Source organism: Thermobia domestica, chromosome 11 (genome assembly GCF_964235325.1).
Source record: "Thermobia domestica chromosome 11, izTheDome1.hap1.1, whole genome shotgun sequence".
Classification (NCBI taxonomy): Eukaryota; Metazoa; Arthropoda; class Insecta; order Zygentoma; family Lepismatidae; genus Thermobia; species Thermobia domestica.
This window is the reverse complement of record NC_137464.1, coordinates 52,419,547-52,435,281: the sequence shown is the minus strand read 5'-3', so window position 1 is coordinate 52,435,281 and position 15,735 is coordinate 52,419,547. Positions and strand designations below refer to the sequence as shown.

The 15,735-nt window shown below is 34.4% G+C and overlaps 1 protein-coding gene across 2 annotated transcripts in view; it reads right to left on the bottom strand.

Annotated features, from left to right (window-relative positions):
- The window catches only part of LOC145664069 (nephrin-like), a 727,167-nt gene that overhangs the window by 20,880 nt on the left and 690,552 nt on the right, over positions 1-15,735 (bottom strand). For both annotated transcript variants that reach the window (XM_081730409.1, XM_081730410.1), the window contains 2 exons: positions 9,728-9,882; positions 2,507-2,746 (listed from right to left, as the gene is read on the bottom strand). In XM_081730409.1, the coding sequence (XP_081586535.1) occupies positions 2,507-2,746; positions 9,728-9,882 (395 nt within the window). The remainder of the gene's footprint in view (positions 1-2,506; positions 2,747-9,727; positions 9,883-15,735) is intronic.

Here is a 15,735-nt window from a genome sequence, read left to right as displayed (position 1 = left end):
ATTTCCTGTATTTAACCCATATTTTGTTTTGCATCAAGCATGCCAGACTTTTTTTTTTTTCACATTTTATCATCTTATCCTCTAGTTTAATTTCCACATTATAAATTGGTTCATCACAAGAATGCGTGATGTTATTTGAGGTACCTAGACCTGGTACTCCGATAGAGCCATCCTAATTTTTGAAAAAAAAAAATACTTTGTCAGGAAAATTTTCCAGATGCCTTTCTAATTTATGGAAACTTACTAAATTAAAGCCTATAATTTCCTTTTAAAAAGTCTTGATTGTAAAAGGATCAAAGTCATCTAGAGTGATTAGATATGATTTCCAAAATCTCATTTAAATTTGAAAAAGTAATGTCGTTAACATGATCACTGTAGATATAGACTAAAACTTGAGATTGTTAGGAGTATTTCGTGAACAAGCATCGAAACCATGCTTACTTTCATCATGTAGAAATTACCCTTATACTTATCGAGTGTATATTTCCATTGTGTCATCAATATATAGAAATTTGTTTGTTGATCATTACAATACACATGGCAACAAATCATCATAAACTGGTTTACGATCCACAGTATTGTGACTTATTTAAGTTCTTGTAGTTTCGTTCATTAGATTAACGAAAGTCATGATAAAAAAAAAATGCATTTAGTTTACACTCCACATACATTATTCATAGAGAATTTGTTCTTTTAAATTATTTTAGTGCATAGTAATACCTAGAAAACATCAAAATATTTTATGGAATAATTTGCGGTGAACCCATTTTATCCTTACCAATTTTTCCTTCTATAAAAACAAATTACAAAATTCTTAACTAAAGATTAAGTCAGGAAAGAACATAGTTTTACATTAACTTCATTCAATTTCACCTTATGCTGAATTATGTTGGTAACGCTTATTAGTGTATATGCTACTGTCTGTCATACTATTCACATTCATGGAAACATTTACAGTAAAAAATAAACAACTTGTAAGAAAGGAAACTGCAATATTTAATGTTTCGTATAGAAATCAGCGACTATTAGTGTTGGAAATTTAAAGATATTATATGTATCACAATCTTATAGACATCACCTTTTGTAAGTTAATCCAAGGAAGGAATAATCTTATCTACGAGCAAGCGTCCATATTTGATAAATAACTGCACAGTTTGGATAGATTACCCCTGTCATTACCAATGGTGTTGAACGAACTTCCACTGTAATCATTTCTTGTAATATAAACTTGAACATTTCTGAGCTAACGTCGCGATGAAAATGATGACGTAAACATTTATCAACTTGAGTTCGATATTGACCATTCAGCTACACGAATTTCAATCTCTTTTATTTCTGTATGCTTCCAGCAAAATTCCAGATAAATTCTTGGTGTTTTATATAATCTACTACAAAGGAATTTAAAGAAATACACAAGGTAAGTCTCTTTTAGATGAACACTGCAGTTGGACAAGTTTGGCATCAAAGTGATCAGTTTTTATTTAAAGAATACATTATTTGCCAATCTGTTTCTTATGTATCAAATTTTTCATTTTCTTCATACGTACAAGTTGATAAATATTTTAAGACTCCGAAACTCAGCTCACGAATATTTAAGATTATATTATAAGAAATGATATAAGTACAGCGAAAGTTCCATCAACAACGTTGATAATGACGGAGGCTTATGTCGAAACTGTACTATTATTCATAAAATATGAACGCTTCCTACGTAAGTTTTTTTTTGGTTATTTTGGCATCTATTAACATCTTTATGAAGAAATGGAAGAGTCTATCATCAGTCACTTTTTAGTTAATCAAGAAATACTGGAATCCAAAACACCCGTAGAAACTTCCCTAGGCGGAAATAGAGTACAAGAAACTGTTCTACTGTAAAAAATAACTGCTGCTCTACTGTATACTAGAGCTTTAGGAATTTTTCAGAGAAGGACGTTAGAAAAGATGTTCAAGAAATATTTCTGTGTGAAGTTTCTGATGAGATTATTCCTATAAAATATAGTATTTCTATAAAATATAATATTATTAGTACAGCCTATTTTCTCACCATTGATTGCTAGCAACGAATCCCTATAACATGAAACTGGATAAAGCGAATATGGAAATTACACTAACCTTTTTAGTCTTTTCTTAATGAATATCATGTAGTTGTCATGTCTAGAAGGCAAAGGGCACAAATAGATAACTAAAAGATAAGCAAAACGAAGATTTGTTGCATTCTTTGAGAAACTGATTTGAACAATCATACCCCTTATAAACCACTGATGTTAAAATGGAAGCTAAGCAGTGTATCTTGAAATAGCGTGAGTAACGAGAAATATCTTTATGAATATGACGAAAGATGAAATGTGTGCAAAAATAATATAGTTTTAGAAAGATATGAAATGTTGCTGTCAGCGCAGAAGTTGCAAAGTTAACATATACAAAACCCTTCTTTTTATACATAAGTATACCTGGCTATGTCTAAAGAGTAATTTGGGTCACTACTGCATGATGGTTGAGTCTATACCGTGCTTTCCCTATGATTCATCAAAGGCGTATCCACGTTGGAAGGGTCTTCATCTTCCGGTCTACCAGGGTGGTGAGGGTGCATATGATGTGATGCGGGATGAGGATGCTGCATGTATTCTTGAGGCACTTTCTTCGTAACGTCTATCTGGGCGTACACTGTGGGCTCCTGCCGCCTAACAGGCTGCGTATATAGACTGTGTTTCGGCAGTGCCAACTCCGCGTATGTGACTTCATCACTCTGGAAAGGAAGAAAATAAATTTAAAATAAATAAATAAATAAATAAATCAAATACATGATATTTTTGTTAGTTTTTAAGTACAGTAAGGTGACAGAAAATAACAAATTCAATTTCTTTGTATAATCTAACTAGAATATCATCGTATAATAATTTCCAATTGACCTTGAAGTTCATTTTCAGCATAAGCATTATAGCAGTACTGCCTGCCATAAGTCACAGCATTACCAGTTTCCCAATTGAAAATAAGAGATATTCTTGAAAATTAATGAATTAATCATCTAACTAATGATGCAGTTTTAAATGCTGTAGGTTTTCAGCTTTTCACGCTTGGTACCCACCGAGGAGTACAGTAAAAAATCCAAGCAATATATATATATATATATATATATATATATATATATATATATATATATATATATATATATATATATATATATATATGTGTGTAACTCGAGCATCTTTAACAGGCAATGTCTGTCCCTTACTAGACTAATTCGTCCAAAGATAGTCAAATGGATTTTTAATTTTCTTAATTCGTGCTCTTATATAGCCTAACTGGAGGAAAGGAGAATTGTTTGTTCATCATAAACATTCTATTTTTACTATTAACTTCAGTTACTGTTTCAATTATGATAATAACATCGATCCTTATATATTTAAATACAAATATGTCCAAGTTACAGTGAGAAATGTTTTTATTATATAATTACTGTGAATGATTCGGATTATATAAACTCTAAGGTATGTCTCATACAGCGTTAGAGCTGAAAAGGCACGATAAAATTAACCAGCTACAAGTTTGAAATTACATTAAACATTATAAATTGTATTGAATAAATTTAATTATAATAAAGTGAATAGAATTAAGGATATATATGACAACTATCAGAATAATATGAACTACCAGAGAGCATCTTAAATAACATAGTTGCTATTAAAGGCAATCAAATACACAAGTAGAGAAGTGGTGTCGTAGCCGATAAAGTTCTCTGGCTGTTAATCAAACTATCAGACTTCGATCTTCTGTGAGTATGTGGCTCATTTCTCGTTCTGCTCCCGTTTAAATGCGTCTCACACTTTTCCTCAGATAACACACTAGGTTTCCGAAAATAAAAGTTGGAGCGAAACGCCTATTTTTCCATAACGGTTCACCTAATGGACACTAATGAACAAAGATGACCTTGTGTAGCTCAGAAATTTAATATTTAAATCCTCCTTGTATGGGGTTGTAGATCATGCATACTTAGATCTGGATGAATTACTACAACATATAGAAGGAAATGTGCATTATTGAGTTCTAAATATTAGAAAATAAAATAAAGAATATAAAATTTAGCTGACATTCCAATTTGGTACTGAGGTTTTTTAGTATTCTAAGTAAAACAAAGCCAAGCAAATATTAGTGTGACTTTGATGTGAATGTATCAGTCGAATTTATAAATCAAATTTATACACATCCAGCGCATCGTTACTAGTCAATGAAAATATCGTACCAACCACTGATATCAGGTAAGACTGTTGGCGATCATAACAACGTTTCTTATATCACTACTGTAACAAGATTCCCTGAATTTTCTCATTCGCCGCCCCTCTAATCCTCTCTTTCTGTATCAATGACCTAAGTTTCGTCTTCAGACTAACTGGATAATTGTTTCCTAATTTTGTATTTACTAGGAAGACAGCTTTACTTACTGACTCGGCAATGTTTTACGTATCGAGACTTATTTCCTAGTAAAAATAGTGTCTTGTATATGGAGAATTTATGTATATACGTTTGAGTTTCCTTGTTTGTAAAGAGTTTATGTGATAGACCTGCTGCACCAATGTTTGATCACAATTTATTATTAAATTCAAAATGGGAATATTTTACAAATTATCTTGAAAATATCAAAATAAATAAATGTAACCTTTTTTGTATCATGTTAGATTTCTCTGGTCATATGTTGGTATTTCCTATTGTCAAACCTACAAGCAACTAACAAACGGGGGAAGAAAAAAAGAGTAAAATTTAGAAAACACTTGAAACCACATATAAGCAATTATAGCTTCCGAACGTATAAGAGGGGGTTTATCATGAGCATACTGCAGATGTATGTAAAAAATAACTAGGTAAGCATTTATATGCAATATGCAAATAGAATCAGTTCGAAGCAAGTTTATAAAATTTCACTAGAAACAATATTGTGTGTTGGAGAAAATGTTGAAGTTGGAGAAAAGAAAAAGTTAAAACTGTGTTGAACGAACTCTAAACATTTTAAACTTTAGTCACCCTCAAGATAAACTATATGTGTGCAGAAGAAATCGACATAGCTTTCCCCTATTTTCTACTATTTAGAAAATTCTATCCAATTAATGACTTTTTTCACCTAATTTGGCACCTTTACACTTTCGACTGAACTCTACGTGAAGCAATATTTTTTCGATGATTACTGCTCATCTGTGATTCCAAATCTGACCATTTGGCGTGGGAGACCCGGGTTCAATTCCCGGCGGGAGCTTATGTAATTCGGATTCCACGTTAATCAGTAGGTCCATGTCTCATATAGCCTCGTTGATGAACGGGATGTTAACTCAAAATCATCTCAACTCCAAATCTGACCACGTCTATGTCTTTTTATATTAAGAGCGTACAAAATTTGGCGAGTATTGGTTGAGCGGTGTAAATGTACTGCTTGCACAACCAATTTCTATGAATTGAAAAAGAATGAAGCTAGAAGTGGCTCACTCCAATTACAATGCTGAATTGACTGAACGGTGCAAATATGATTCCTCCACATCCAATTTCTTTGAATTGAGAAAGATTGGAGCTAGAAGTGGCTCACTCCAATTACAATGCTGAATAGATTGAACGGTGCAAATATGATTCCCTCACAACCATTTTTTTAAAATTAAAAACAATGGAGCTATAAATGGTTCACTCCAATTACAATGCTGAATAGATTGAACGGTGCAAATATGATTCCCTCACAACCATTTTTTTAATTAAAAAAGAATGGAGCTACAAATGGTTCACTCCAATTACAATGCTGAATAGATTGAACGGTGCAAATATGATTCCTCCACATCCAATTTCTTTGAATTGAGAAAGAATGAAGCTAGAAGTGGCTCACTCCAATTACAATACTGAATAGATTGAACGGTGCAAATATGATTCCCTCACAACCATTTTTTTAAAATTAAAAACAATGGAGCTATAAATGGTTCACTCCAATTACAATGCTGAATAGATTGAACGGTGCAAATATGATTCCCTCACAACCATTTTTTTAATTAAAAAAGAATGGAGCTACAAATGGTTCACTCCAATCACAATGCTGAATAGATTGAACGGTGCAAATATGATTCCTCCACATCCAATTTCTTTGAATTGAGAAAGAATGAAGCTAGAAGTGGCTCACTCCAATTACAATGCTGAATAGATTGAACGGTGCAAATATGATTCCCTCACAACCATTTTTTAAAATTAAAAACAATGGAGCTATAAATGGTTCACTCCAATTACAATGCTGAATAGATTGAACGGTGCAAATATGATTCCCTCACAACCATTTTTTAATTAAAAAAAGAATGGAGCTACAAATGGTTCACTCCAATTACAATGCTGAATGGATTGAACGATGCAAATATGATTCCTTCACAACAATTTTTTTAATTAAAAAAAGAATGGAGCTACAAATGGTTCACTCCAATTACAATGCTGAATAGATTGAGCTGTGCAAATATGATTTCTCCACATCCAATTTCTTTGAATTGAAAAAGAATGAAGCTAGAAGTGGCTCTTGCTAGAATGTGGATGCTTGCACAACCAATTTCCATGAATTTGGAAAGAATAGAATTTGCTAGGTTCTTTTCAAGAATCATGTAACGCAAAATTAGACATTGTATTTTTAGTAGTTGGTATTTCAAATGGTATTTGAGTCTATTACATAAAAGTATTAAGTAATTTAATAAACAACAATTAAAATAGAACGATGATTATTTATTGTAAATGAAACTTTTGGTATTATCTGATCTTTAACTTGAATTTAGAGGCTTAAATCGTTTATCAACTGAACATTGTCATTAAGGAGGAAATGGATCTTGAACTGTAAATGGTTCTTTCTTTTATATCTAGCTCTTTCTACTGCGTTCATGGTAATAACCGAAAATTAATCTTGTAAAAAGTGATGTGAAACTTATCATCACTTGGTCATTGGATCATAAACTCTTAAGAAAGCTCCCACGAAATATGAAAGAGTGATTTGCGTGAGTTAGTCTGCTTAGTGAAATAGTAGCTGTTCATTATTCTGTTTTATGACTTGCACAGTTATGGCTAATTAGCGTCTCTGTTTTTCTCCCATTTTCCCTTCTAACCCCCCCCCCCTGTTCCTCCATTTGCCCTGAACAACTGAAAATGTATGCTTCTACAACACGCAAATGCTTGACCTAAATTTTGACTTCAGGAAGTACCAGGGGAATGTCAGCTTTAGATTTAATCCCTCTTTTTTCTCTAAACTAAAAAGTTGTTACTTTTTATTTTAAAAAAAATGAGATTACAGAACATATACTTCAGCTCATTTCAACGTATCCAGGTAATTACTTTCTCTAAAGGGATCTGTTTTCAACTTGGTGTGTGTGTTTGTTTCTATGTGTGTCTCCCTAGAGATGTCACGGTTTGCTTCAAACAGAAATAGTTTTTTTTTCCTACCTAAGTTCTCATGCTATATAAGAACAATTTCGAGTTGAGGCTAATCGTTGATAGAAAAACTTGATGCAGTAGTTGAAAACCCTTGTTACACTCAATGTTGTCTTTCTTTCCTTGATTACTGTCATTTTAAAACGCTTACAAAACGAGGAGTTTTTCAACGATACACACAAATGAAGGAAAATACAAATTAGCTGCCCTCTTCTTCTTCTTCTTTTTTAAAAGTCTTTTCTTACTTTCAATTGAACAAGCAAGCGAGAATGAAATAGCTTTGTAGCTATTTTCTCATTTGCTGGTACTGACCAAGTAACAAGTGATTCAAAAATATAGATACGCTTGGTGACGTAAAATAAAATAGTGTACATATTCTATTTTAGCCAAATTCTCAAACAAGCTCTCATTTTTATTTTATGTACACTTATAAGTTTTACAGTGAAGTACAGTAATCAATGTAAGAGGCCCTTGTCACTCAGTCCTGGCGCTTCTGTGTATTGGACATTTGTATTTATTACGTGACGATATCCATCCTTACTGTGAAGAACGTATCGTTGTACTGAATGTCCGGCACATTCTTGTGGAATGTGCAAACTACTCAGACCTCAAAGAAAGTTTAAGACTCTAATAACATTAGTCAAGCTTTGGAAGAAAACTGTGCTTCTTGTTATCGTAATCTCGCTTCTATTTGTGTGATTCTTTTACAATTTTTTTAAAAGCTTTTTATACTTAATAGTTTATTATTGTTATGTGATATTTAGGCATTGACTTATTTATTTTTGGGTTTTTTTCTCATGACCTCTGGCTAATTTTTATTATTATACATTTTTTATTTCCTTTTTTTCATATTTAATTGAGCTTGTATTCCCTCTCCATCTTTCATTTAATTTTTCTGAAAATTCTTCTTGAAAATATGTTTACGATTATGCCAAAATTTCAATTTCATTCCTTCTATAAGCAGCAGATGACTGCCATTGACCCTTGTTTTTGACTTGAACAAATAACTCTCCTGGTAACATCCCTATTAAATATTTAAATAATCAATCAATCAATTATTATTATTATTATTATTATTATTATTATTATTATTATTATTATTATTATTATTATTATTATTATTATTATTATTATTATTATTATTATCTAAGGGGCGCGGTGGCTCAGTGGTAGAGCGTTGACCTCCGGTGCCTAGGGTTCCTGGTTCGATGCCAGCTTGCGCCGTGTGGACTTTGTGGTGGACAAACACCGTGCTCGTGGGCTTTCTCGGGATTCTCCCGTTTCCTCCCACTCTCTTCATTCCACCATTTCATTCATTTCTCATCTTCACCGGCTCCTTTAGCCTCACCGACATAACCGTGGGACGTAAAAACTCAAAGATTTCATTTCATTTTTATTAGCTAAAACTCCTTTATATTTCTTTATATATTTACCCTGTATATGTTCGGCCGTTTGGAAGGAAAGAAAAATCTAAAGAACAACTTGAAGGATTACCAAATTTTGGTTTTAACGTTGACCTCTATAAAATGAAAAACAGTGATAGATAGCAAAAAGCGGTTTCTAGCTATCGATTAAGAGTTCTAATTTCATCCTTAACTCCCTACAATAGGCGGCGCCATGGAGGGTGCAGCTTCACCCACATTAACTTCGATTTTCAGATTTCCTACAAGTAATCCTTTTTATTTTTGTACATTTCTTGTTTCCCATGTTTGGATATATTTGAGTGACTTCTTAAGTCTCTCATAAGTTACTTGCTATCATACCGTGTTTTTCTATTTTTGAGATCTAAAGGCTCAATAGTGCAGAGCGTTCTGGCAACAATGTTAGGATGTGTTGTCCCATTCTAGTCTGCCCCCTAAAATCCTGGCGCCACCGATGCTCCCTACCAGAACAAGAAGTGATGGAAATCCCATTGTAACTTCTGGTTTCAGTATTGATCTATAAGTATATAGAGCAAACATGATAAAACCTAGCCAGAAGCTTTTAAAAATAGATCCAGTGTTCTAATAATGGACACCTTTTTCTCCCTTAACTCTCGATTTAAAACCAAAGTGACATCCGGTATGAGCGTTGATCGTTATAGAATAAAAAACAGTAATAGATAGCGAAAAGCTGTTCTCTACAATCACTCAAGCGACCCAGTAATATATTCCATCTCCACTCTAATCTCCCTACTAAAAAGGCAACTTACTATCGGTTCCGGTTTCAATACTAATTGACAATATATCAAGTTATACCAACCAAACTCCTTTACGTGGTATACACGTGACATTGCTCCTTGTTTAAGTACTTAGGTTTCACTTACCGTTTTTGGTATGTTTATTATATTATTGACATTTTCGTAAGTATTATCCATATGATTGTTGGTAGGATGTATATGAGGCACATTGTCGTAAGTCCTTGGAGGAGCATTGTTCAATTTCTCGAAAGCTTTCTCGTCAGGATCTTGATAATCCGTATCTGCAAGCAGAAATTAACGCATATAGTAGGGTACGTACATAACACATAATGTAATCAAGATTTTATAAAGTAAACCCAGGATGATACATATCCATGATCAAAAAAAGAAAAAAGAAAAAGGAAAAAAATACTTAGTACTATACACACTAACCAGCCAAAACTTTATGGTCACCCAATACTTTTTCAACTTAGTCGTTGTGCTGACGTAAGAATCATACGTTGACAGTAATCAGTCACTGTGATCCTTGCGCGTATAATAGGGAAGGCGACCGATTTATCAGAGTTAGGGGTCAGATTATGATGACCAGACGACTGGGATCGAGCATAACTGAAACAGCACGACTGGTCGGGCATTCTCAAGCTGTCATGGTTAGAGTCACCCAAAGATGGGAAATGGATGGTGAAATCAGTACCAAACGACAAGGCTCAGTGCGGTTGCAACTCAATGAAGATGTTGGAAATTGTGGGGTATTAAGGCCGGTAAAGCACAATCGGACACAAACTGTGGCACAATTAACATGAGCACACAGTTTAATTAGATTCTAGGCCTCCGCAGCCAATGTCAATCGCGTGTACTAATTTTACAGGAACAGCATCGCCGATACCTTCTGGAATTGGCAGTGCACATCGTCGTTAGACCGCCGAGCAATGGCACAACGTTCCAAGGTAAGATGAATAACGATTTCGCCTTCATCACATCGACTGCCAGGTTAGAATTCTTCATCCTTCAGTTGAATAACTGCTCAAGACGTGTGCAGTAGAATGACGACAGGCTGATGGGGGCTCCATTATGAATTGATAAACCTTCACATGGTCATCCATAGGCCCAATAGCGCGCATTTAGAACACCATGACTGCTCCTAGCTATCAACAGCTCATTTATGATTACGCACATTCATTCATGAAAGCCATGTTTTTAGCTGGAAATGTCATCTTTCAACAGGATAACACACCTTGTCACAAGACCAACGTTTGATGGTTCTAGAACATAATAGTATATTTCAATTACTGAAATGGCTCCAATATTTATCCTATCTTAATCCAATTAAATTTTGTGGAATGCCATTGAACTTTGATCCGAGCTCATTGTCCCTCCACGGACTTTCCAGAAATTAAGTAACTTGTGTGTGTACACATGTAGTGCGTTCTGTATCCAGGTGCTTATCGATGGCCCATTGCTTCCATATCAAACCGCATTGATGCTGTCCTGCGAGCTAAAGATTGATATACAGATATTAGGTAAGTGGTCATAATGTTGTGGCTGGTCAATGTATTTCCGAGATGAAAATATTTACAAAAACTTATTAATGAACCATAATATTCGTTTAGGTTGGAGTATCGAGGGCATTACTAGTTTTATTTAACTGTATGTCAGCTTCTTCCCAAAAAGATTACTTCTCAAAAACAAAGAAGGTATAAGTAATCAATGCCGAAGGTTAGCAATATATTTGAGTGGACGAAAATCTTTATTATGACTATGAGCACAAATTCTATTTTCAAATGCGCCAAGTTTTTATACAGTATTAGCTTCCCTTTGCACTATTTAATAATAATAATAATAATAATAATAATAATAATAATAATAATAATAATAATAATAATAATAATAGAAAATTTCAGTTCCTTGGAGTGGATATATTCCATGAATGGGGACACGCAATTGTTATATCAATCAACTTGTCTTGATGAAAGAATGCGATCAGTAAAGACGGTTCTTGTACACGTTACCCAATTAACAATTAACTTTCTGGGATAAGGTACTATATCCAACAATTGTGTAAAGCAACTTATATATATATATATATATATATATATATATATATATATATATATATATATATATATATATATATATACCAATCAACTGCTTTTGACACAAGGAAACGGCATGGCAATCATTGTATATACGCCAACACGGACTGTACATTAGATACCTTATAAAGGAAGTGTCCAATTTCGGTACCTATTGCTGTCTTGCGTTCCATTTCTAGTTGGATACAGATGGTTATCAAAATAAAACAAGCATATGAAATAGTAAGACTTCGACATGAAATTGAGTTACAAAGGTCGTAAGTGGGATATTACATCATTCTGCGTGCAGTGCATTACTTAGTTCCGTTAGAGATGACGGAGATGGAAACCTGTTCGGGATATGTTTCTCCAAAATGGACTATAAGTGTTCAATTAATATTGGGACCGGGAATTGGGAGAACTGGGTATGGTGTTACTTCATCCGATGTTCCTCAAACCACGCGATAACACCTCTAGCTCTGTGAGTGGGTACACTATCATCCTGGAATATTCCATTATTACCCGGACATAAACTCTGCACCATATATGTACACGGTTTCCTAAAATAATATAATCACGGGCAGTGACTTGACTGCTAAGCGACAGCAGGGGATCCACTGAAAACCAGGAGACTGCAGCCCACAGGATCGTAGAGCCGCAGCCATGTTTCATGGTTGGACGGAGACACTGCACACCATACGCAACTTTAGGCATCCACCACACATAAACAAGGGCCCATGGTTTGAAATTATACAAATGATCTCTTGTTCAACCATATCACATGTTTCCAGTCATCTTCTGTTCACGTTTCATGTTCGCGGCACTATTGGAGTCGTGCTGAAGCGTGATGCTGAAGCGCATCAGTGGTTTATCTGTACAACCTGATTCTATATGTCCATGTTACGTAATTTGAATGGACTCTGATTATTGACGTAGAAGGTGGGAGGTGCTGCATGACTTCATCCATCCCTTGCACAGCAGGTGCATGAAAGTTCTCAGTGATAATCCACTTTAATGTTTGAGAAGACCTGTTACTGAGGGTTTTCTTCCGACCAAGATTCTCCTTCGACGATGTGGTTTTTGCCGTGAGTTGTGTATGTTGTTATCACCTTGGACACTGTTTCTGGCGACATGTATCACATAACGGATCGCCAACAATCTGTCCTCTTTGAAAATCAACGAGTACGCTCATTTACACTATTACCATCTGCTCAGATCAGTGCACACTACGTTCTATTGCTGCTCACGTACTACGTAATTTTTTCTACATTACCACAAACAATCCGGGGCCAATAGTTCGCCCCAGATATCTGATATGTCTCCAAGTTTAGATGTTTCATTATTTTGATAACTATCTGTAGAGGTTAAACTGTTTAAAGCACATCGACATTTCTAGGAATGATTTTTTTTTAAATGAAAGTTTCAAAGCTGCCAACAATGAGCTGCCTACGAGATACCTCAAGTAAAAGCAAGTAAACCAATCGTATCTGAATTCCTTCGTATATTCGAGAAACGAAATGAAATCGTTAATTTTACGTTCCCATGATAATGCCGTTTAAGCTAAATTTGACTGGAGAAATTGGGATTCAGCGCCCCTTTCAGCAGCGAGGCTATATGAGATGTACCGTACCACATAAGCACCCACCAGGAATCGAAGACGGGGTATGAAAGAGCTGGTGGAATGAAAATGTGGAAGAATCCCAAGAAAACCAGCATAAAGATGAGGTTCTTTATAAATTTTACGACACGAGGTTGAACCAAGGACCCATTGTACAAGAGCCGTGCGCTCTATTACTTTTTTTTAAAAAAAAATAGTGTTTGGCTTACCAAAATTACTTTTTATTGATTATCTACCTTGTCTGTCCGTCCGTCCGCCCGAGTTTTATTTATCACCATTAATTTTGGCCAGAAAATAATGAGAAAATTTGAAATCGAGTTCATTCATTGAAGGAGGTGATATTCAAATCGGGACACGAACACAGAAACAACGAGAACAGTTAAAACAATCTCTTTCTCTTCAGAGAGAGACCTGAACCCCCGATCGGTTTTGCTTCACAGTCGTCATCCTAATACCACAGACCATTTGACTACAACCACACCGAACAAGATTAAGCCACTATATCCACTACACACATTTGACTTGGCACATTTGTCCAGAAGACAGACTTCCTCATGGAGAAAAGCAGTTAAATTAATAATTTTGTGGAGATGGTTTCAAAGGAATAATTTAAATAGCCTATATCCCTATATAACAATGTTAATAATTTCTTCGAAATATCGTTAATAATTCTTGAAAGGCAGAGAGTGCCCTAGAATATATTAGAACTTAAATTGAGTGAACAATGTAATACAAATAGCATCACTGCTACCATTGTGTCATTACATATAACAAGAAAACACAATAGGGGGAAGACGAAAATGGACAATGCATGCTAAATGTCCGAACACGAGCTACTGTTTCATGAAAATGGTTTGAAACTAGCCTTCGTAGCTATGCTTGTCAGAGCGCTTGACAACATTTTCAGCATTTGAAATGAGCCTTGTCCCGTCTCCACTGACAACGCGAATACAATAGCTGCTTTTAACGTAACATTTGTCATTGTCCCATTTCTAAATATTCAAAATTCCTCTTTTTTTTTTTTTTTTAAAAAAAAAAAAGAAAAACTGACAGATTTTATCGGCTTCGAATTGAGAATTGTTAAATACGCTTCCTTAATCCATTTGTCTGCCAAAAGATAGATTTAAACGATTAAAAAAAAAAGTGTTCAAAAATGAGATATTTTGTATACCAATCGCTTGATTTTTACTAAATTGAACAAAATCTATATGGGTTAGCAGTGGCGTATTTAGGGAAGGTCTATCGGGCTCAACCCCCCTACCGAAATAAATTTGTTAGTTTTCGCATTCCACGTATAACAATAATCCTTCTTACCATTTCTAAGAATTTCATTGACTTTTTATTTTCTTATGCTCTTTTTTTTTTTTCAGAAATAATACTATATTTTTCAAATTTCATTCCATGTAAGAAGTGTGTTCTTTTTTTCTTTGTTTCGTTCGCTCTGCTCTTCTGTTTCTTTTTTCTTTTTTTAGTTGTTGCTTTCTTTCGTTTCTCCTTTCATACTTTCGACCGTTGTTAGTTGTAATTCAAGTCTTCAGTACTAAGAGGAGCTGATAAGCAAAACAGGTGTTTAGGGTGGAAACTGGGTAAGCGAAACTGTGATAAGTTTAACTGATAAACTAAACCACATCAACTTACACGGATATTAACATAACGGGACTTAAGTTATTATAGAAAAGGAATATTTACATCGTTTAGTTATAAAGGAAGCTAAATGTTTAAATTAAAGAAAATCAAGAGGGGGCGGGGGCAATAAATAGCCCGGGAAATTAGGTAGACCAAGAGGATGCTTCCTTTATCTTATATGAATAGAAGAAAAGGTTAGATTCACTGCTTTTTGTGTGTGTATCATATGAAATAAGAGTCACCAGTTTGCAATTCTTGTCATTATTACTTCAATTTACGCATAAATTAAAGTATATTTAATTTTGAAATTCAGGTGGGGGCAATTGCTCCTCCCGTGCTTCCCCGTGTTGCGCATAATCCCCCCAAAACCAAAATTCTAAACACGCCACTGAGGGTTAATGTAAATTCTCATGTGTAATTTTCAAGGAAAATGATTGTTTTTGTAAATTTAAAAAGATGTACTATAACCACGCTATCTATTAACACGAAACTTGATATGGAAGTATAATTTCATCAAGCTCTTTATTATGACGACAGCAGTCTGTAATATATAGCAGTCTGTAATATTGCTATATATCCCTTTGTAGGTAAGGTCATTTATGTTAATTACTTATAATATGGGGCAGGGATAGGGTATATTTGCCTTGAATATGAGATTACTAACCGGAAAATCATAAACAAAACAAGGTAGATTCACAACCATACAGACCAACAAGCACGGTTATCGTTTTATATATTTTAAGCTTCAAATTCCTCGACAGAATTCGCGACGACAAGAAATTTTAAACAATAATATCACGGATTCCCTGCTTTCAGTC